Source organism: Diabrotica virgifera, chromosome 1 (genome assembly GCF_917563875.1).
Source record: "Diabrotica virgifera virgifera chromosome 1, PGI_DIABVI_V3a".
Taxonomy (NCBI): domain Eukaryota; kingdom Metazoa; phylum Arthropoda; class Insecta; order Coleoptera; family Chrysomelidae; genus Diabrotica; species Diabrotica virgifera.
Genome location: NC_065443.1, coordinates 189,008,167 through 189,032,885, shown reverse-complemented (window position 1 = coordinate 189,032,885; position 24,719 = coordinate 189,008,167). Strand labels below are relative to the sequence as shown.

At 32.8% G+C, this 24,719-nt stretch overlaps 1 protein-coding gene across 1 annotated transcript in view; it reads left to right on the top strand.

Annotated features, from left to right (window-relative positions):
• The first annotated feature begins 9,798 nt into the window (after window positions 1-9,798).
• Window positions 9,799-24,719, top strand: part of LOC114336873 (PDZ and LIM domain protein 3) — a 189,442-nt gene continuing 174,521 nt past the window's right edge. The window contains exon 1 of the mRNA XM_028287266.2: window positions 9,799-9,966. Within this exon, the coding sequence (XP_028143067.1) occupies window positions 9,910-9,966 (57 nt within the window). The 5' untranslated portion in view covers window positions 9,799-9,909. The remainder of the gene's footprint in view (window positions 9,967-24,719) is intronic.

Sequence of the window (24,719 nt, the reverse complement as noted above, 5' to 3'; positions counted from 1 at the left end):
TACTGGGCTAATTATTATGCAATTTATTATTTTAATTTGGTGAGATGCTTGCACTTGAGGCTTGCTGCACAGAGATTTTATATATATATATATATATATATATATATATATATATATATATATATATATATATATATATATATATATATATATATATATATATATATATATATATATATATTAGGTTCAAAATTGGTAAGTTTCTGTCTCCATTCTCCCCATTGTGTTATATCAAGTGGATTTTTTTTTACCAGTAAATCATTTACGGTACTAAATCCACATTCAGCTAAATATGAACATGGAAATTGTAGCAATAGTTTTCTTGCATATTTGGTTGAATTTGGATATTTGATTTCTGTTTCCTCACAAAGCCATGCCATCCCTCCTTTTATTTAAATACAATTTTAAATGACTCTTCAGTCATCAAATTCACTAATATTAGCTGCATCATCTATGTTGAAAATTCAATTGGTTTCAAATCAGAAAATGTTTTAAATTAGCCGATAGAATATTGAGATGATTGACAATAATAACTAAAGCGGTATCAGTTACTTCACATTTTTGGAGCTAATGAAAGTGTTTAAAAGTAGGTGTTGTTGTTAATATACCTATATATTTCTGACATAACTCAATATGGGTAATGGAATCAAATTAATATCTTCGTTTTTACATCGACAAGAGTTTTATTTGTTTCTTCAATTTGCTTAGATATTAAATATATTGAGTTTTTCAAACATGTCGGCAAATAACTCAGAAATGCTTTACCATCAACTGTAAACAGATACTTCAGGTTTGTCGCTTAAAAAATCAGCTAACATTATCAAACAGTTCCATCAAGCTTTCAAGAAGTTTCCTTTAAATAGCCATCTTACTTCAGCAGGAGGTAAAAGTCTCACGTGGTCTTCATTTTGTTCTTCACAAGATAGCTTGAGGAAACGTTCACATTTGGCATTAGTTTTCGTGACTTTAACACACTTTATTATTGAACGCAGTTCTTCATTTAGAACAGACGAGATGATTTAGCTACCAAGTCTTCCCTATGAATAACACAATGCACAAGAAGTATTTCTAGAATCGCATCTTCCATCAATTTTAACCAGCGATTTTTCTTGCCATCATATTACGAGCACCGTCTGCTACACAAGATGTTATATTTTCCTATGTTATATCATTTACATCAAGTGGACCGCGTTATGTAATAACGGATTAACCGCCAAAATTCCAAAATCGAGATCATAATGCCATCTTGCAGCTAGGGTGCAAATCTATATATAAAAATATGTTTTTAGTAAAAAAATTTAAAAAAAATCTGTTTTTAAATGCCTGTATTAAGCGACATTTTTTATTTTATTAAAAAAAATCTCACACTAGGATTTGTAATATCGAACTAAACGCCAATAATGGTACATAATCCATTGTCGTGAACAAAAATCTGCATCTTTGTAAGTGTAATAACGAATCAAGCGCCATGAATAATCGGTTAATTCTTTATTACAAAACATAACATATTTACTTACATTTAAGATATCGAATTAAAAGACATCCTTTGTCAGGAAACATCAGATTAAGCGCCAAATATGTTTCTTAATCCGGTATTCGGATCTTAACTCATGCATATCTTAAAAAATCATTAACGAATTAAGCGACATTTTATCGAATAACTTTTAAAATATAAATTATTTTTAAAAAATTTTAAACACATGTAAAAGTCTATTTACATTTGCATTAATATATTAAATATGAAACATGTCAGTACTATATTTTAGAAATAGTACCAAAAACAAATTTAAAATTTTTAAACCGATTTATCTCAAAACTACATTTTGGCGCTTAATCCGCTATTACATAACGCGGTCCAAGTAATATTAAGTAAGTAAATTTACTTGACGACGCCAAACACCCAGTTTAAGTTGATATCTTGGTCTCGTCTATCAAAATTATGCCTAAATTTATCACCGAAATCTAGCATTGCATTTAAGTGGCCCGAAAGGGTTAAGGCCGCGTCTCACCATCAAATAATTTGATCAAACAGTTTGAGCAAACTCCGGAAGTACGTCAAAGTGACGTCACAATTGCAGTTTTTTTGATATTCTAAAAATCTGTGCTCTCACTATCAGTCTAGTTTGATCAAATTTTTTGTATTGAGTTGTCTAACTTGTTTGTACTTTATTTAAAATTAAAATTTTTCATTATTATCCACAATGAACACTCAGGATGTGACGTCACTAACTGTCACTTTCAGTTTGCTCAAACCAGTTTGATCAAATTATTTGATGGTGGGACGCGGCCTTCAAACCCGTGTCGAGTCCCCCCTGTTGGGCGTGCCCCCACCTTGGTAAACACAAACACTGAGCTACAGGATTCAGTTATTTCTATAGTAGGTACCGTACGTGCAATAATAATACTCAGGTATTTATTAAATATTATATTTAATAAAAGTAAGATTTACAATCTCTACATTACATGTTAATATGTTCTAACTTAACCTATATCTAACTTCGTGTTTGTGCCAAGTCACGCCTCTTCTTTTTTATTATGGTCTATTACTACATCTCCCATTTTTCCCTTTTTTAATACTTTTGCGTAAACTTGCAACAGTCAACTTTAATCAAACAAAACTATGCTAATACAAAATACAATCAGAGTAAACTATACTAATATAAAATATAATCAGAATATTTAGCAGGCTGTATTGTATAATAGTACGAGATGGTCTCAAGTTCATGTCAGTATCACACTCTGAACTGTTAGAACTCTGAGCTTTACTACAACTAGATGTATCCTCATTGTCATCACTTAAATTCTGAGTCTGCTTGATTTTATGACAGATTTTTGATTTACGCAAGTGATAGTTATTTCTACGCAAGATATTTTTACCAGTATCAATTAAATAAGACCTTGAAGACTCATGGTTATTCACTATAACAGCCGGACCCCATTGATTATTGTCCTTATAGGTACCACATTTCCACCTTGCTTATATTCGGACCTATTTCTTGTCTGCCTATCATAATATTCCTTTTAAGTATTATTTTTTTCTTCTAATTTTGACTTAACTTCTTTGATATTATCATTTTGCATTTCAACAAATGGTAGTTTAGTTTTTAGTTTTCTGCCAAATAAAAGTTCAGCTGGTGACCTCTTGAGACCAGTAATAGGAGTATTACGATAGTTCATTAGAGCAACCCAAATGTCATCTGATTTTGTAATAATATTTTTAGATATCTGTACAAACCTCTCAGCTAAACCATTCGATCGAGGGTAATGGGGGCTACTAGTTTGAAATTTAAACTCAAATTTATCTGCAAACTTTTTGCATTCGTACGATCCAAAAGGCATATTATCAGCTATAATTACATCTGGTATACCATGTGTTGCAAATATTTGCTTGAGTGCATTTATAACATCAGACGATTGTTTACCTCTCATAGGGATTATTTCTAGCCACTTTGTTAAATAATCAGCAACAATCAAATAAGCTTTACCACCATGTTCCATAATATCATCACCCAATTTTTGAAATGGCAATTCTGGGATATCACGAGACATTAATGGCTCTTTACTATTTGCATCTGCACTCAATGCAACTGGGCCAGACATATTGAAAGAAGAAGTAGAATACGCAATAAGAAACGCTAAAAATGGAAAAGCAAACGGACCTGATGAAATCCCTACAGAACTGCTGAAGCTTTTGAATGATAAATCCGTAACCATAATATTGCATATATTCAATACAATATACAGTACTGGTATAATACCGCAAGAATGGTTGCTTTCTACGTTTGTCACCATACCGAAGAAAACTAAGGCAATGCAATGTTCAGATCATCGAACAATCTCCTTGATGAGTCACATGCTTAAAATATTTCTTAGAGTCATTCACAACCGAATCTATCAAAAACTAGACATCGATATTAACGATACACAGATGGGATTCAGAAAAGGATTAGGTACAAGGGATGCTCTCTTTGCCTTGAACGTTCTAACACAGAGATGCCTAGATGTTAACCAAGAGGTACACGCCTGCTTTGTAGACTTTGAAAAGGCCTTTGACAAAGTACGCCACAGTAAACTCAAAGAAATCCTGGAGAGTAAGAACATTGACACCAGAGACATACAAATAATATTAAATCTGTACTGGAATCAGCGAGCTAATATAAAAATAGAAGAACAAACATCGGACGAAATAGAAATACATAGAGGAGTACGACAGGGTTGTATATTGTCACCGCTCTTATTTAATATCTACAGCGAACAAATATGCCAAGAAGCTCTCTCATATGCAAACGAAGGGATAATAGTCAATGGAGAAGTTATCAATAACATTCGATATGCTGACGATACTGTGATAATGGCAAGAACAGCGGAAGATCTACAACATTTAGTTGAAACTATGAATGAGATATGTAATAACTACGGCATAAGGATGAACGTCAAAAAAACCAAATATATGACCTTCAGTAAGAATCCAATAAATGACACTAGTATCACAATAAACGGTACCCAACTTGAAAAAGTAAACGAATACAAATACTTGGGAACCCTTATCAATGAAACAGGTGACCAAAATCACGAGATAAAAAGACGTATTGAAATTGCCAGGTCTACTTTTATAAAAATGAAAAAATTATTTTGTAATCGTGATATTAGTATTCATCTACGAACTAGAATGTTAAAATGCTATGTATTCAGTACTTTGCTCTACGGTGTGGAGTCATGGACTCTTAAACAGAGGAATATTAAAAATCTTGAAAGCTTTGAGATGTGGTGCTACCGCCGTATACTACGAATAAGTTGGGTGGATAAAATTACAAATGAAGAAGTAATACGCAGAATAAATAACGAGCCAGAAGTTCTACGGAGTATAAGAAAGAGAAAACTTGAATACTTAGGCCACCTGATGAGAGGACAAAAGTACACATTCCTACAAAATATAATGCAAGGAAAAATCCAAGGACGAAGAAATCCAGGCCGTAGAAGAATGTCCTGGATGAGAAATTTGAGAGAGTGGTTTGGCTGTACCACTAACGAATTGTTCAAAACAGCAGTAAATAAAATTAGAATCGCCCTAATGATATCCAATCTCCGATAGGAGAGGCACTCAAAGAAGAAGAAGACTATTTGCATATCTATACTTTTCACAAATTTTGCAAATCTGTATCTCATTCGCAATATCCACACTCATCCCTGGCCAAAATAAGACATCTTTTGCTCGATCTCTTGTACGATTTATACCAAAATGACCTTCATGTACAATTTGAAGCATCTCTTTTCGCAAAACTTTAGGTACAACAATTCTATCATTGAAAAATAAAAGATCATCGTTAACAAACAACTCGGTTCTTAACTTGTGAAAAACTTTCATCTCTCCTTCATACTTTGTATTCTTTCACCCTCTCAGACAACACTCAATGACTTTACTCAGTAAATTATCTCATTAAATACTTCTCACATACTTATTCTTAAATGCTGTTCTAATGAATTCACCATTTCATTCATATCAGCATCATTCTCCGCACTTTCATCACTTACATTTTTTCTAGACAGGTAATCAGCAATATGTAAATATTTTCCAGGTACATACTGAATTTGTATATCATATTTCAGTAGCTTCAGTTTTAGCCGTTGCAACCTAGGAGAACTAATTTGACTTATTTGCTTACTCATGATGCTTAACATTAGGTACAGTCGGAAAAATGAAAGAATACCCATGAACGAACATATAAAACACGCTGTATTTTTCTGTCACCGTGTCACAAAGAAAATTGCCCAGCTCAAGTACATGTAATAATAATTACTACATGTACTTGCGCTGGCCAATTTTTTGTGTGACACGGTGACAGAAAAATACAGCGTGTTTTATATGTTCGTTCATGGGTATTCTTTTATTTTTCCTACTGTATGTGATCTATTATGAATTGTCAGAGCGACCATAAAAATATAATTGTGGGATTTTTGACATGCAAACACTACAGCTAATAACTCTTTTTCTACAACAGCATAATTTTCCTCAGTACCGGTTAAACCTCTAGAAGCATAAGCAACAGGTCTTCCAGGCAACATCCCAAAAAAAACTTTGAAGCATCTCTTTGAATTACAATATTATCTTTACTAGAACAAAAATTCTTTAGAGATATATTTTTAACAAGCTCATGTTTTTTTCACTTCCAGTGCTTTACTGTGAACTCCAAGCCACTGAAAAATAACATTATTTAGTAACTGTTACAGTGGGCTTGCAATCTCACAAAATTTCGGAACAAACTTTTGTACATAATTTACCACACCCAACAGTTTTAGAAGCTCTTTCTTGTTTGACGGGTTTTTTAGCGCATTTATAGCCCTCAATCTTTCATTATCTATTTTCATACCATCTTCACTAAAAATGTGTCCCATATATTTCACTGTCAGTTGTCTAAACTGAAATTTTGATTTCTTAAACTTTACACCATTTTCGCTAGCTCTATCAAACATTTTTTAAAGCGTTTTGTCATGCTCCTCCATGGAATCAGATGCAATTAATAGATTTTTACAATTTAATTTTTGAAAATATTCTGGGGCCAGATTTAGACCGAATGGTAATCTAAGAAATTTGTAACACCCAAATGGAGTTGCAAATGTTGTTAATGAACTAGATTTTTCATCTAATTTAACTTGATAAAAGCCATCTTTAAAGTCCAATACTGAAAAATATTTTTTTCCTGACAGTTTGGAACTTATTTCCTCTAAACTAGGAATTTCAAAATATTCCCTAACAATACATTAAATGGAAAAAATGATAGTGTTCCAGTAGCTAGACCAGCTAGAAGAATACCATTTACTATAAAAAATAAGCTAAAAAAGAAATTAGGTAAATTGGAGAGTAGAAATATTATATCCAAAGTAACAGAAGCATGTGAATGGGTTAATAATATAGTTATAGTTGAGAAGCCAGATGGTTCACTGCGTCTGTGTCTAGACCCTCAAACTCAAGAGCTTAATAAATTTTATTAAGTGTCCATCTTGAACTCAATGTCTTGGTTGTTTATGTTGACTACTTCGATCCATTGATTACGATTTCTACTATTGATTGCTCCAACTCCTTTCACTGTATGCACATATATGTCATCATCTGTTAAATAGCCATCAATGTTCTTGTCATGTCTTCTAATTTCTTTGACTTTTTTAACATTTTGCCTTTTATAGATATATTTGCTGATTGGACATTTTAGCAAAACATGCATTAATAAAGTGATTTGCTCCACCACATCTAAAGCAATTTTTTCCAAACGCTGGGCACTAGGCAGCTACAGGTTTATGTTTGAAATTTTTACACAAAAATTTTAACTCACTTTGTGTATTTCCACTTTCTTGTCTATTTTTTACTGCATTTACTTCCACACTTTCATTGTTTCGTACAGATTCTAACTGCCTTTTTGTTATTTCAAAGTTTCTGCATATTTCTATTGCTGTTTCAAGCGTTAACTTTTGAGCATTCAATAATTTTTCTTGAGCTGATGGATTATTTGTTCCTAAAACTAACCTATCTGTCAATATGCTGTCTTCCTGGGTGTCATATTCACAGCGTTGTATCAACTTTTTTAGATCACTAAGATAACTATCAAAAGGTTCATCTGCAGCTTGAATTCTTTTATTAAATACAAAACGTTCATATGTTTACTTCTTCTGGGAGCACAATACTTCTTAAATTCTGATATGACACTATCAAATTTATTAGGTTCTGGTATTTTGAGAATGTTATATACAGGGTGTCCAGAAACTCTACCGACAAACGAAGACACGAGATTCTTCAGATAATTTTAAGATAATTTAACCTAATTCACTTAGTCCGAAAATGCTTCCTAAGGGAGCTAGAGCTCTTTGAAGATGACGTCTTGTAATTAGTTTTCTTAAATACCTCCAGAACGCTTCTAGTTAGAAAAACAAAAATTGGTACACGTATTTACCTTCCAGAGATAAATCGATTCCATCCAGTGTCAATTTCTAGTACCAGTCATAAGCGTCCGTTTTGGGTAGGGCAACAGTTATTTTATCGCATAACTTTTTCAGCTTTAACTTTTATGCATTTATGACACTGGATTATGAAATTGTAAAGTATTCTAGTACTAAAAGGTACTCTTGTTTTAAATCGGTAGGACACACCGTTTTCTAGAAAAATCGATTTGAAAATTTTTCGCTTTTTGAATTAAAAAAATAATTTAAAAAAAAAACTGTTTAGAAAGACGAAAACTGGTACATTTATTTATATTCCAGAGATAAATCGATTTCATTAATTGCGAATTTTGAGTACTGGTCATAGGCGTCCGTTTTGGGTAGGTCAACAGTTATTTTATAGCATAATTTTTTGTCTTGAATTTTGAGCATTTTTGACACTAGATTATTATGAGGTATTCGAGTACTAAAAGTTACTCTTACTTTATGTTGGTAAAATACTTCGTTTTTTGTTGAAAAGTTCTTTCAATTTTTTTTCAAATTCCAAGAACGAAAAACTTTCAAATCGATTTTCCTAGAAAACGGTGTGTCATACCGACTTAAAGCAAGAGTACCTTTTAGTACTAGAATACCTCACAATTTAATAATCCGGTGTCAAAAATGCATAAAAGTTAAGGACAAAAAAGTTATGCGATAAAATACCCGTTGCTCTACCCAAAAGGGACGCCTATGACCGGTACTAGAAATTTGCAATGGATGGAATCGATTCATATCTGAAAAGGTAATATGCATACCAATTTTCGTTTTTCTAAATAGAAGCGTTCTGGAGGTATTTAATAAAAACTAATTTCATGACGCCATCTTCAAAGAGCTCTAGCTCCCTTAAGAAGCATTTTCGGACTAGATGAATTGGGTTAAATTGTCTTAAAATTATCTGAGGAATCTCCTGTCTTCGTTTGTCGGTAGAGTTTCTGGACACCCTGTATATGCACTCCTGCCGGTCCAATCATATTTAAAAACAAAGCAATTTTTATTCTATCGGCTTTGTCATCTTTCTCAGTTGCAATAAGATACATTTCAAAATTTTTGATAAAACCGTCTAAAATTTTCATGAAGCTTTTCCTCGAATTTCATGGATTCTGGCACTTTTCCTTCCATTCTGGATAACTGTACTTGTGGCTCTTGTACTGATTGCGCCATGTAATAATAATACTCAGGTGTTTATTAAATATTATATTATTTAATAAAAGTAAGATTTACAATCTCTACATTACATGTTATATGTTCTAACCTAAACTAGAGTAGAGAGCTGTGGAAGAGTTTGCTATGGAACTCTAAGGACCTCATTGCCTTGTTGATGTAAGAAAACAAAAAGTTGTGACTGGCTAATTGACACCCAAGTCTATGTCATAAAAAAAACCTAAACTATATCTATCTTTGCGCTTGTGCCAAGTCACGCCTCTTCTTCTTTATCATATCCTATTACTACAGTACGTATAGTTTATATTTTTATAAAATCGTTTATGTTGAGATTAGTATTAAATAGTGTGTGTACAAGTATACACATTCTGTACATAGTTACATGCTTCTGCTGTAGTTATTCCATACCAAAACAATTTCTAGAATAGAAAAGCTAAACAGTTTACTTTTACATTATTTTTTCTTATCTTAAAACTCATGATTAAATTCTTCTTAACTTTCAAGGTCAGAATATTCTTTATTTGCAAATATATCTTTGAATTAAGAATATGTTTTACAACATTAGAAATTTCAATTCTATAATCCTGTAGCTTCAGAATCCCGTTATTTACAAAATGTTCAATGCCAAACAGCTGTTGCTGAAATTACAATAAAACAGACTAAATATAAATTCTAGTCCCAGAGTCCTCCCCCACCAGAAAAATTTTCGCAATTATTTCAGACACCACACACTGCAGCAATTTGTGAGACTGAGAGTGCTTTTTCTATAAAAAAAAAAGAATGTCCTACCAACGACCGTCTTTTTGGCAATGGCGAGCAGATAACAATAAGAAAAAAGTGAGTAAGAAAACTGGTGTTAACGCAATAAATGCTGACATGTTTGAAATTTGGCTCTAAGTACTAATATCGCTAAGCTTATATTTTGTGCTAAAAATACCAGCCGCCTGTTTTCCGTCTTTTGAGATTGAAAATTATATCATATATTTTCAACAGAACGATTGGCATTGCTGTAAAAAATTCTATAGTAAAAATATCAAACAAGATTTTAAATGTGTCGTTTCAAATCTTTCTCGTTTTAAGCAAAACTCATTCTTAAGAAATTCATATTTAAAATAAATAATCCGATATTAAAACAAATAGGGACTCCAATTACAATTTTTTATACTTCTTTCAGAAGTTTAATCCTCAACCTCTCTACTAAATCTCAATGCTCATTTATGTATACATTTCAAAATTTAAATAGATATGTGCTAAATATTATATTTTTATATAAAATCTTCTTCTTCTTCTTCTTCTTCTTCCTCTTCTTGTGCCACTCCTATCGGAGATTGGAAATCATCAAGGCTATCCTGACCTTGTTTACAGCTGACCTAAAAAGTTCATTAGTGGTGCAGCCAAACCACTCTCTCAAATTCCGCAACCATGACATTCTTCTACGGCCTGGATTCCGTTTTCCTTCTATTTTTCCTTGCATTATATTTTGAAGTAATGCGTATTTATGTCCGCTCATCAGGTGACCCAAATATTCGAGTTTTCTTCGTTTTATCGTTAACAAAATTTCCGGATCTTTTCCTATCCTTCGTATTACTTCAAGGTTTGTGACTCTTTCAACCCAACTTTTCTTCAGCATTCGACGGTAGCACCACATCTCGAAACTTTCAATATTTTTTATGTTGTTCTGTTTAAGAGTCCAGGCCTCTACACCGTATAATATCGTGTTAAATACGTAGCCTCTTAGCATTCTTAATCGTAGAGGGATGCTTATATCTCTGTTGCAGAAGAATTTTCTCATCTTTATGCAGGTGGCCTTGGCAATTTCGATACGTCTTTTTATTTCATTGTTTTGGTTTCCAGTTTCGTTTATTAAAGTGCCTAAGTATTTGTAACTTGATACTTTTTCAATTTGAATGCCGTTTATACTGTGCTGGTTGTGTCATGTTTTTACTGAACCATATATTTGGTTTTTTTGATATTGATATTTATACCATAATTGTTGCAAGCAATCTTTATGTTTGTAAGTAATCGTTGTAATTCTTCTACTGTTCTTGCAACTAGTAAAGTGTCGTCCGCGTATCGAATATTATTTACAACCTCTCCAGTGATTATATTATGATTCCTTCGTTTGCTTACAAAAGGGCTTCCTGGCAAATGCTTTCACTATATGCATTATAGCAGTGGTGACAAAATGCATCCCTGTCGTACTCCTCTACGTATTTCTATTGCTTGTGATATCTCATTTTCTATTTTGATGTTAGCTTCCTGATTCCACTATAAATTGAGAATTATTCGCAGATCTTTATTATCTATGTATTTTCTTTCAAGAATGTCTCTTAGCTTATCGTGGCGTACTCTGTTAAACGCTTTTTCAAAATCAATAAAACATGCGTGTATTTCTTGATTAACATCTAGGCATCTTTGTGTAAGAACATCCAAATCGAAGAGAGCTTCTCGAGTACCTAGTCCTTTTCTGAACCCCATCTTGTATTACTAATATCTGACTCCAACTTTTGATAAACTCGGTTGTGAATTATTTTTAGAAATATCTTTAGTAGATGGCTCATTAAAGATATTGTTTGATGTTCTGAACATTCTTTTGCACCGGATTTCTTTGGCAGTGTAACGAATGTAAACAACAGCCACTCTTGAGGTATATAATACCAGTGTTGTATACTGTGTTAAATAAGTGCAATATTAGGTATAACTATTGATTCATCATTCAAGAGCTTTAGCAATTCAGTAGGAACCTCATCCGGCCCATTTGCCTTTTCAGTTTTCGAATTTTAAAGTGCCATTTCTACTTCACATTTTAGGATTTCAGTTCCCATTTCACCATTTACCTGGACAATGTTATTTCTGTCGTCCTCAAACAATTCTCTTATGTTTTCACTCCATTTATTAATTATTTTCTCTATTAAATCTCTAATAATATTTCCTTCCGTCTTTGTTCTTAAGCAAACTTATTTGATGCCTTCTTTGAGTTTCATGTAATTTCTTTTACTTTTTTATATACATTGAATGTGTTATACTTTCTTTCATAGTCTTCCATTTCTACAAATTGTTCTTTAATCCACGATTCTTTGGCCTTCTGGATTCTTTGCTTTGTGTTCTTATTAACCTCTCTGTATTTTTATACATTATTCTTCATTTTATCCTTCTTCTTTTATTCTTATTTATTCTTCATTTTATATAAAATATGTTTCCCCAAAACGCCAGATTTAATGCTGGCTTACCTGTTACAAATTATCATACTTTATTATAAATTATCATACTAAATTAAGTCAAAACATAAAGTGAAACGTATGTCGATGTGTATAGAGGGTGAGGCAAATAAAGGGCCTATTAGAAATATCTCGAGAACTAAAGGCAACAGAATCATGAAAATTTGAATTAAGAGGTTTTGAAGAGTCATCTATTTAATGAAAATACTTTCATCTATTTGCTACTTCCGGTTATACCGGAAGTTGCTTATAACTTCGTTTTTTTAAACGGGACATCCTGTATATTTTTACATTTTTGGATTCTCTTCGATGTCTTTTTTCTTGAAATATGAGGTTTTGTAATGTTATACAAGGTATTTTAAAAGATAATTACGTTTTTTTTATTAATTTCGTAGCAACATTCACACCCTGTAGAATTGTAGTAGTTTGACATCTAAAACTCTACTTACGTTCAAATGATTTTTAACATAGTTTACTATTGTTAAAAATCATTAGTATAGCTAAATTTTTAATTTTAGTATACAGGGTTGGCCTAAACTCGGAATTAGTATTTTCTGAGTTTTCTTAAATGGAACACCCTGTATTTTAGTATTGCAATGAAATGATATTTTATGGTACTTTTTTATTTCTTAAGAATTCCCTATACCTAACTGCTTTAATTTGTGCTTAATTGTTAATCGCACCAACAATTTAACTACGTTGGTATTTTGATAACTAAACCATTATTGGTAATTTTAAGGATCAGTCTGGATTAATATGTATTTATTTCTGAAAAATTATGTGTGATTGAATTTTTTCACGGCCAATCTAATAAAATTTTACGTATTTTTTGTTGCAATTAATGGTTAGCTTGTATCACCAATAACTCACAAATTAAAGCAATTAGGTATAGGGACTACTTACAAAATAAAAAAGTACTATGAAATATCATTTAATTACAATACTAAAATACAGGGTGTTCCATTTAAGAAAAGTCAGAAAATATTAATTCCGAATTTTGACCAACCCTGTATACTAAAATTTCAAAATTAGCTATAATAATGATTCTTAACAATAGTAGACTGTATTAAAAATCACTTGAACGTAAGCACAGATTTTAATGTCAAACTATTACAATTATACAGGGTGTGAATATTGCTATGAAATTAATAAAAAAACGTAAAAATATATTTTGAAATACCCTATATAATATTACAAAACCTTATATTTTAAGAAAGAAAATATTGAGGAGAAGCCAAAAATGTAAAAATATACAGGGTGTCCGGTATAACCGGAAGTTGCAAAGAGATGAAAATATTTTCATTTAATAGATCATCTTTCAAAACCCCTTCATTCCAATTTTCATGATTCTGCTGCCTTTAGTTCTCGAGATATTTCTAATAGGCCAGTTATCTGCCTCACCCTATATACATTGTGTATACTGTATACTATATAGGGTGAGGCAGATAACTGGCCTATTAAAAATATATCGAGAACTAAAGGCAACAGAATTATGAAAATTGGAGTGAAGGGGTTTTGAAGAGTGATCTATTTAATGAAAATATTTTCACCTATTTCCTACTTCCGGTTATACCGTAAGTTGCTTATAACTTAGTTCTTTTAAATGGGACACCCTGTATATTTTTACATTTTTGGATTCCCCTCGATGTCTTCTTTTTAAAAATATGAGGTTTTGTAATATTATACAGGGTAGTTTAAAAGATAATTACGTTTTTTTCTAAATTTCCTAGCAATATTCACACCCTGTAGAATTGTAGCAGTTTGACAACAAAAACTCTGTTTATGTTTAAATGGTTTTTAATATAGTCTACAATTGTTAAGAATTGTTAGAATAGCTAATTTTTTAATTTTAGTATACAGGGTTGGTCGAAACTCGGAAAGAGTATTCTCTGAGTTTCCTTAAATGGAACACCCTATATTTTAGTATTGTAATTAAATGATATTTTATGATACTTTTTTATTTTTTAAGCATTCCCTATATCTAAATTCTTTTATTTGTGCTTAATTGTTAATTGAACCAACAATCTTAATTACGTAGTTATTTGGATAGCTCAACCATTATTGCTAATTTTAAGGATCAGTCTAGATTACTATGTATTCATTTCCGAAAAATTATTTGTGATTGAATATTTTCACGGCCAACCTAATAAAATATCACGTATTTTTTGTTACAATTAATATTTGGATTGAATCACCCATAACTCACAATTTAAAGCAGTTAGGTATAGGGAATGCGTAAGAAATAAAAAGGTACCATAAAATATCATTCCCTTACAATACTAAAATACAGGGTGTTCCATTTAAGAAAACTCAGAAAATACTCATTCCGAGTTTCCACCAACCCTGTATACTAAAATTAAAAAATTAGCTATACTAACAATAACAGGCTATATTAAAAACCATTTGAACATAAATAGAGTTTTCGATGTCAAACTAATACAATCCTACAGGGTGTGAATGTTGCTACGAAATTAAGAAAAAAACGTAATTATCTTTTAAACTACCCTGTATAATTTTATAAAACCTAATATTGTAAGAAAGAAGACATCGAGGAGAATCCAAAAATGTAAAAATATACAGGGTGTCCCGTTTAAAAAAACGAAATTATGAGCAACTTCCGGTATAACCATGAATACGGGAATCATGAGATACGGGCAAAGTTAAAATGGAACAACTATAGAAAACCATGTGTTTACTTACAAATACGTTAGATTTGACTTTTATATTTCTACCGAAAATTTTTCTCATAACATAGGTAAATTAAATACAAATTTTTTGATTTGTTACTTGGAAATATAAAATAATCTTCTAAAAGTTAGTTTTGCTTAACTCATAAATATGTACTAATTAAAATTTAGGCATACATAGATACATTATGTATTTCACTCAACAAGATGATTTTAAATTGATATAGCACGGAAGGGATTTTTTGGAACGACTATAAAGAAGAATAGAATACAATCAATAATTAATCCATACTTAGAAAAATTAACCATACTATTTGATTAGTCTTTAAACAGCAACCACATCCAATCAGGACAGTGAAATTCTTCTGTTATTAATCCCATTGTAACTCATAAAGACACTAGGACAGCGGTGCTCAAAGAGTCGATCGCGATCGACCGGTCGATCGCCAAAGTTTTTGAAGTCGACCGCGACTCACGGAAAAAATACAAATGAAAAAGATGTGGACACTAATTTACTTCTGCATACATATGTGAGGTGGTTGAAATAATGAGTCCCGAAATAATTTCTTTTTTAGAAGAACGAGGGGAAAAGTTACTTCAAAACGAAAAGCTCAGTGATCTGGCTTTCGTATCAGATTTAGAAAATCATTTGAACCTCCTTAATTTGGAACTACAGGGTAAAAATAACAATGATCGATATGATGAGCGCAGTATATTCTTTTGTCAACAAATTGTTATTATTGATTAATCAAATGAACAGAAAGGATTTAAACAACTTTCTATCGTTGAAAAAAAGGTTAACCGCCCATATTATGAGTTATATATTATGAGACGGAGATGCAAGTAGTTCATGGCGAGTTTGAAAGACGCTTGGCTGTTTTTAAGAAACTGACAGATATTGTAACATTCATATCTAATCCATTTTCTTGTGAAGACGTGGAAAAAATTGCCACTGAAATATTAATTACTTTTAATATGGAGATCATTTCAGTCCAAAATGAGGCACTGAAAATAATTTCGGATACTTATTATATTATACTCGGATACTACCTTAAGTCCAGAGCGACTGATAAGAAATTTTGGTCTTTCATACCGTATAACAAATATCCATCTTTGAGGCAAATAGCTCTGAAGCTCATAGCATTTTTTGCATCAACGTACATGTGTGAGTCTGCCTTTTCCCAAATGAAGGTAGTGAAATCAAAGTATCATAATCGGCTAACTGACGAACATATCTCATCATGCTTGCATCTGGCCCTCGGTAATTCCGTACCATCATGAACATTTTGTGAATATTATGCAGTGCCATGTATCAACATCCAAATAAAATTAGGATGGAAAACATGACTTTAATTACAACTCTCTGAAGTTACAACTTTTTACCTAATAGAAATGTGCAACAAAGTTTTTTATTTTCAAAACTGTTGTTTTTTACTAGCAGTCGATCGCTGGACGCTTGCAGTTTATGTGGTAGATCCCACACAGTATAAGTCTGAGCACCACTGCACTAGGACATAATTCGTAATATGATTCCAATGTGGTAAATATTCGCTGTGATATTTAGTTTACTCTGAATATACATATTTAAATGCAGTTCTCTGGAACTCTTCAGAGCAGTGGCGGTAGAGTAACGATAGTGATGATGATATCGAACCTCCGATTAGGAGACGGCACTTAAAGAAGAATTCATATCAAGTTTTAGTAGGTGTGCGGCAAAATAAACAGTACTGAAATGCGTATGCTTATTTTGCCGCATAGATACCGTACTAAAAGTTAATATGTAAATAAACAGTACTGAAATGAGTATGCCGGAGATGCAAGGTGGACAACATTAATAACTGGGTAAGAAACAGAAGAATAGAATGGAATGGCCACATAAGCCGAATGACAATAAATAGAGCAGTAAGGACAGCTAGAGACGGTTCCTCAAGAGGAAGACGATTAGTGGGAAGACCACGAAAACGATGGAACGACAAATTACTAGAGGCACATTGATAAAACAGACAGAGTCATGTCTATACAAAAAGAAGAAGAAGATAAATGCGTTTGCCTCAAATTTGTACGTGTCATGCGCCGAAACGTACTGAGTGGTTTCCTAAAGTTCGTTACAAGGGCGGATCCAGGACCGATTTTCTGGAGGGGCCATGAACTTTTTTGGGGAGGGATACCGGGGTGTCAGGGAGTAGGCAATTTTAAAAAATTCCGGATACAATGGCGAGTTTTAAGGCAGTTTTCACACTTTTTTTGAGTGCCATAAATGCATTCAAATCTTATCGTTATTAAAGTCAGTACCGACTCGTCAATACACATTTCGTCGGAGCCAAGTGCAGGTCTTTCAACAAGTTTAATACTATTTTTCTCAATGCCTCTCCTATCAGGCCTTGTTCTTCCCATCTTTCTTGATTTTTACTAATTATTTTTATGTTCTCATAAGTGTCAATAAACTTGACAAAATCTTCACGAATCTAACAATAAAACACTGAAAACGTTTGTTTTCTATACTTCCACAAAATTTATTACAACTATCTGACTACAGCTGCTTCGGCAGAGTGCCTTTCTCAAGTGATATAGTTTACAATGTGTTTGCCTTTTTAAGTCTTTAACTGAAGAGGTTGAGGAGTGGGGAGCTGTTTGTCTCGAGTTGGTCATTCAGAAATATATCTGTATTTTTCAGTTTATTAATTTCCATAGATTCTAAAAAAGATAGCTTAAGGCCTTTATTTTGAATATGCAGAATTTGAAACTCTTCATTGAAAGAATGATTATGATCTAGAAGGTAAAGTGCGTATGTAGAAGTTTCTGTTTTTCTATTGTTGAAAGCCTTTTTGTATTCTGCTATCCGTTTGTCAAAAGTCCTGCCAGTTTTACCGATGTACGTTTTCGGACAGTCACCACAAGTTAGTTTGTACACACCACTCTGTAGTTGTTTTCTCTTTCGTCTTTTATTGTTCTTAATATATTTGCTTAAGTTGTTGTTAGTTCTAAAAGCTGATGTTATTCCTTTCTTTTCTATGTATCTGGCTATTTTTGTTGTTATCTTGCCAGTATATGTAAGAGAGCAGAAGGTACTGGGTTCTTTCTGTGGTGGTGGATACACTAATTTCAGGGCTTTCTTATGGAGTTTTTGGTTTAAAATTTTGTTAACTGCTTGTTCGTTATAGCCGTCGTTTACTGCTATTTGTTTAATGATGTTTAGTTCTATCTCGAAGTTATTTCTTGTCATGGGAATTTCTGTCAGTCTATGTATCATGCTATGGTTGGCTGCTAATTTGTATTGTGTAGGATGGGATGATGAATTGTGTATAGTTGTGTCAGTATGGGTAGGTTTATGATATACGGAGAACTCATGTTTGTTGTGTTGTCTGGTAATCGTTACATCTAGAAAGTTGATGAAGTTATTCTGTTCTGTTTCTATTGTAAACTCAATATTATTATGAAGTGAATTAATGTATGATAGAAATTGGTCAAGTTGTCTGTTAGTTCCTGTAAAGCATACTAGTATATCATCCACGTATCTCCACCAATATAAGAACTGTTTAAATACGGGATGTTTAGAAATTGTTGTTTCAAGTTGGTTCATAAATATATCTGATAGCAATGGGCTTAGAGGATTACCCATAATAAGTCCTGCACTGTTGTTTGTGTATATTTGATTATTGAATTCAAAATAGTCTTGGTTTATGCAAATTTCAAGAAGGTGTAAAATTTCAGATGCAATGATCGGATTTGTACTATTATGGTCTAAAAGATTTTTAACTAAAACAAAAGTTTCTGTAGGAGGAACACTAGGAAAAAGATTTTTTACTTCAAATGAAATTAGTCTGGAGTTGTTGGGTAGTTGAAAATGTTGTATTTTATTAACTAGTTCTAGTGTATTTTTTACGGTGAATTTAGGTGAAAATTTAGTGTATTCTGTAATAATATCTGACAGTTTTTTTGAAAGTTTATATGACGGAGCTGTATAAAAAGAAACTACAGGCCTTATTGGGTGGTCAGGTTTGTGTAGTTAAATAAAAGAGTATAATTTAGGAGGTTGTGGATTCATAATATTAAGATATTTCTGTTCTGTGAATCCTTGTGAATCCACAACCTCCTAAATTATACTCTTTTATTAAACTACACAAACCTGACCACCCAATAAGGCCTGTAGTTTCTTTTTATACAGCTCCGTCATATAAACTTTCAAAAAAACTGTCAGATATTATTACAGAATACACTAAATTTTCACCTAAATTCACCGTAAAAAATACACTAGAACTAGTTAATAAAATACAATATTTTCAACTACCCAACAACTCCAGACTAATTTCATTTGATGTAAAAAATCTTTTTCCTAGTGTTCCTCCTACAGAAACTTTTGTTTTAGTTAAAAATCTTTTAGACCATAATAGTACAAATCCGATCATTGCATCTGAAATTTTACACCTTCTTGAAATTTGCATAAACCAAGACTATTTTGAATTCAATAATCAAATATACACAAAACAACAGTGCAGGACTTATTATGGGTAATCCTCTAAGCCCCTTGCTATCAGATATATTTATGAACCAACTTGAAACAACAATTTCTAAACATCCCGTATTTAAACAGTTCTTATATTGGTGGAGATACGTGGATGATATACTAGTATGCTTTAGAGGAACTAACAGACAACTTGACCAATTTTTATCATACATTAATTCACTTCATAGTAATATTGAGTTTACAATAGAAACAGAACAGAATAACTCCATCAACTTTCTAGATGTAACGATTACCAGACAACACAACAAACATGAGTTCTCCGTATATCATAAACCTACCCATACTGACACAACTATACACAATTCATCATCCCATCCTACACAACACAAATTAGCAGCCTACCATAGCATGATACATAGACTGTCAGAAATTCCCATGACAAGAAATAACTTCGAGATAGAACTAAACATCATTAAACAAATAGCAGTAAACAACGGCTATAACGAACAAACAGTTAACAAAATTTTAAACCAAAATCTCCATAAGAAAGCCCTGAAATTAGTGTATCCACCACCACAGAAAGAACCCAGTACCTTCTGCTCTCTTACATATACTGGCAAGATAACAACAAAAATAGACAGATACATAAAAAAGAAAGGAATAACATCAGCTTTCAGAACTAACAACAACTTAAGCAAATATATTAAGAACAATAAAAGCCGAAAGAGGAAATAACTACAGAGTGGTGTGTACAAACTAACTTGTGGTGACTGTCCGAAAACGTATATCGGTCAAACTGGCAGAACTTTTGACAAACGAATAGCAGAACAGAAAAAGGCTTTCAACAATAGAAAAACAGAAACTTCTACATCCGCACTTCACTTTCTAGATCATAATCATTCTTTCAATGAAGAGTTTCAAATTCTGCATATTCAAAATAAAGGCCTTAAGCTATCTTTTTTAGAATCCATGGAAATTAATAAACTGAAAAATACAGATATCATTCTGAATGACCAACTCGAGACAAATAACTCCCCACTCCTCAACCTCTTCAGTTAAAGACTTAAAAAGTCAAACACATTGTTAACTATATCACTTGAGAAAGGCACTCTGCCGAAACAGCTGTAGTCAGATAGTTGTAATAAATTTTGTGGTAGTATAGAAAACAAACGTTTTCAGTGTTTTATTGTTAGATAAAATGATCTTCCATCAAGTAACGGTCGAATCCATCAATTATCTTCACGAATGTTGTTATTGTGTATGTAGCTCAAGACTTTCCTTGGCCTCTTATCTCGTCCATGATGGATCTTCTAAAAGTTTGTTCTGGGCGACCTCTTCTTCTTTTTCCTTGGGGATTCCACTCTAGGACAGTCTTTGCAATACTGGAACTATCTTTTTGGAGTGGGTGACCGATACAACCCCACTTTCTGGACTTTATTTCATTCTCTATCCTCTTTTGTTGGGTCAGGTGTAGCAGGTCTTCGTTTCTGATGATGTTTGGCCAGAAAATACGGGCAGTTCTTCGTAGACATTTACTAACAAAGACCTGCAATTGGTCTGTAAGGGTTTTTGACACTTTGCAAATTTCACATCCATAGAGTAGAACAGACATGACATTTGACTGGAATATTCGGATCTTTGCCCTTCTAGTATATTCGTCAGACCTCCAAACAGGGTTAAGCATGCTGAATGCTTGTTGAGCTTTTTGTATCCTCGTACAAATATCGTGTTCTGTACCTCCGTTTTCTGTTATGACACTTCCAAGATACGTAAAGTTTTCCAAATTTTCAATCTGCATGTTGTCGATAGCAAATAGCGTGTTGTTCCTTGCATTTATTCTCATGGATTTGGTTTTACTAATATTGATTTTCAAACCTATTTTATTGGCTTCAGTGGAAAGTGTTCCCAATTGGTCGGCCCCATCTTGGAACCTTTGTCCTAACAGCCAGATATCGTCGGCGTATTCTAGATCGCTTAGGCGTGTGGTTAAGATTGGTCGTAGTATTTCTTTATATTCTTGTATCTGTTTAGATCTTTGAGACTCTATCTGGTTAATAACTGACTTTTGCGGGTTGCGATAACTTTGTAGAAAATCCAGCTCAACTTGAACGCAGTCCGTGTGGTATGATGTCTTTTCATAGGTTTGTATGGCTCCGTCTTTGCCCATGAGTTTGGCGAAAGATGTTAAAGGTTTCATGACAAGGCTTTGGGCTGTCATCCCTTTATTGTGACCATATTTTTCATTAAAAAAATAAAACGCAATACTTGCTTCCAAGTATTGCGTTTCAAGTCACCGTGCTGGTGACCCAAGTAACGCTTCATTTTTTTTTATTCTTTGTGTGTATGAAGTTATAAAAGAAATAAAAGTTGTTATAGAAAAGTTACAAGATTTCTGCCATGTAATGAGACATTCAGAGAGGTATAACATTCTACACCTCATAATACAGGGCAAGATCGCTGGAAGAAGAGGCCCAGGCCGAAGAAGAACATCCTGGCTTCGAAATCTCCGGGAGCGGTATCAAGAGACCACCGCTAATCTGTTTAGAGCTGCCGTAAAAAAGTTATTGTTGCCAATATAATCGCCAACTTTCGATAATCGGACAGGGTACTGAAAGAAGAAGAAGGAGTGTATATGGAAATTGAAAATTGATGCTAAAATTGATAGCTGCCAAGGTCGTTCTAACATTTGGCACTTTGTAAAATGATCAACATTTTGATTTATAAAACATCCTGTCTCATTCTTGAAGCTTCCGTTACTGCTTTTATTCAATTTTAGCCCAGAAAATATATTATTTATTTCCTGTTTTGCACATAATATATGTGTTTGAAACTAAAAACGTGTGAACTGCATTTATTTAAATTTATATTCTTTTAAATTCTCTGGATCCGCCCATGGTTCGTTATAACTTATGTGAATGTCGTGTTAATGTTAGTTGCTTCAGGGTGGTTCTTAATTTTGCAGAAATTTTTTTTTATCGTAGAGTACTATTTTCGGTCATACGGAAAAGGTCGCCAAAACGGTACAAGACTAAAATTAACAATGGATTCAGCAGGACGGGGCAACCTGGTACACGGCCAGGGAGTCTTTTCGATTACTGCTCGATCATTTGGGGAAATCGCCACTCACCAGACCTAACGCCACCTGATACGTAGGGGAGAGTTGGACAAAACGGGATACCATTCTTGTTTATGTTTATTACGGAAAAAATGTTAAAGAAATTATCATATTATTATTTTTTGTAGGTATAACATTTATCGACGCACACAAAAACCATACTTTTAGCTATTTTTAATGACTGTAAAATAGTAAAAAATAATATTTATTAAAGTCCTGCACATCCCGTTTTAGCATACCACGGTTGGATAAAACGGGATAGGTTCACAATATTTAATTTTTTACATAAAATTATCTAAAAAGTATATTTAAGTAGATATAAGACTGCAAAGCAAAATTTACCTTTGAAAAAACAATATCTTCAGTAGTCAGAAACTTAAAAATAGGCCTTTTTTATGTTTTATTGCAAAATGGGAAATAAGACCTTTTATTTATGACTAGGTACGTATATCAGAACAAAAGTCACATAAAAATATGTTGTTCTTTTCTGCAGTATGAGAATACGCTTTATCGCTATTTAAAAAATTAATAGGCCAACAAATAAATAGGTAGATAAAACGGGACATAAAAAACTGTATCCCATTTTATCCAACTTATAAGTGTCCTGTTTTGCACAACTTAGACATTTTTCAAAACAAAAATGGCTCCTGCCTAAACGTGAAAGTAAAATTAGATAGACTACACATGATAATATTCGTTAATGAGTGCTTAATTAAATGTAATAGTCACCGGAATTATATGTTTAGATACGTAGGCAATATAATGTAGAAAACAACGCACTTAAAAGGAAAAAATACCAAAAAAAATAGAGTCAAACAATTCTAAACACAACAACTTTTCATCAAATAATGGCGTCGAGGTAAAACGAACTGAGAATGTTAAAATGACGACTGAGAACAAGTTTTCGTCGTTGTCCGATTGATAGCAGCACTAGTTGGGTCTCTAGGCTAGGTATCTCGTTTTATCCGACTATCCCGTTTTATCCAACTCTCCCCTACATATGGGGAATTCTGAAGGAGGCAAACTGATCCCCCGTCTGACATTCCGGAATTGCGGACTATAATTTAAGATATTTTCGTGCCAGATGGCATCTGTTTTATCGGGAACGTCGTCGTGAATAATGTTTGCAAGGCTATATCATATACTAAATATTATCAACAAATATAATCATAACCATTTCAATATTCATTTCAGTACTGTTGATTTTGCCGTACACTGTATATTCTGTTTAGTGACCCCTCCTTTTATTATTTATATCCGTAAAATTGGAAAGAAATCCTTTGTAAAAGGTATAAAATTTTTTTTATTAAAAATCCCTTAAAAGGGCTACATCACAACAAAACGTTTTTGATTTTTATAAAAAATCATCATCAGTGTTCGATAAACTGGATGCTAGCTGAGCCACAAAAGAAAAATATCTGGGTAAAAACCCTTTACATAAAATATAGATGCCTTAAAAGTGCATACTTCAAGAAAAAGGCCTGTGATGGTCACATGGCAAACAGGATAATGCCCTAAGGTAAGGTATACAGGTTTCCCAACACGTGGGATCCAAATTGAGTTGATCACATTTCAATGACTTAATGGCAACTCATTGAAATGTGATCAACTCAATTTGGATCCCACGTGTTGGGAAACCTGTATACCTTACGTTAGGGCATTATCCTGTTTGCCATGTGACCATCACAGGCCTTTTTCTTGAAGTATGCACTTTTAAGGCATCTATATTTTATGTAAAGGGTTTTTACCCAGATATTTTTCTTTTGTGGCTCAGCTAGCATCCAGTTTATCGAACACTGATGATGATTTTTTATAAAAATCGAAAACGTTTTGTTGTAATGTAGCCCTTTTAAGGGAGTTTTAATAAAAAAATTTTTATACCTTTTACAAAGGATTTCTTTCCAATTTTGTGATTGATGGTATACAGCCAACTACAGGAAAACTTTTTCTTTTCCTTGTGGATTTATATCGGTATTTATCCTATCGAGAAAATTTTATAAATGTAGCCAAATACGAGCGACTTCTTTGACTTTGCTCTTTTACCATCCATTTTCCATTTCCTTCGGGACTATTGATGAATACATCCAAAGTGAAAGTTTTCCTAC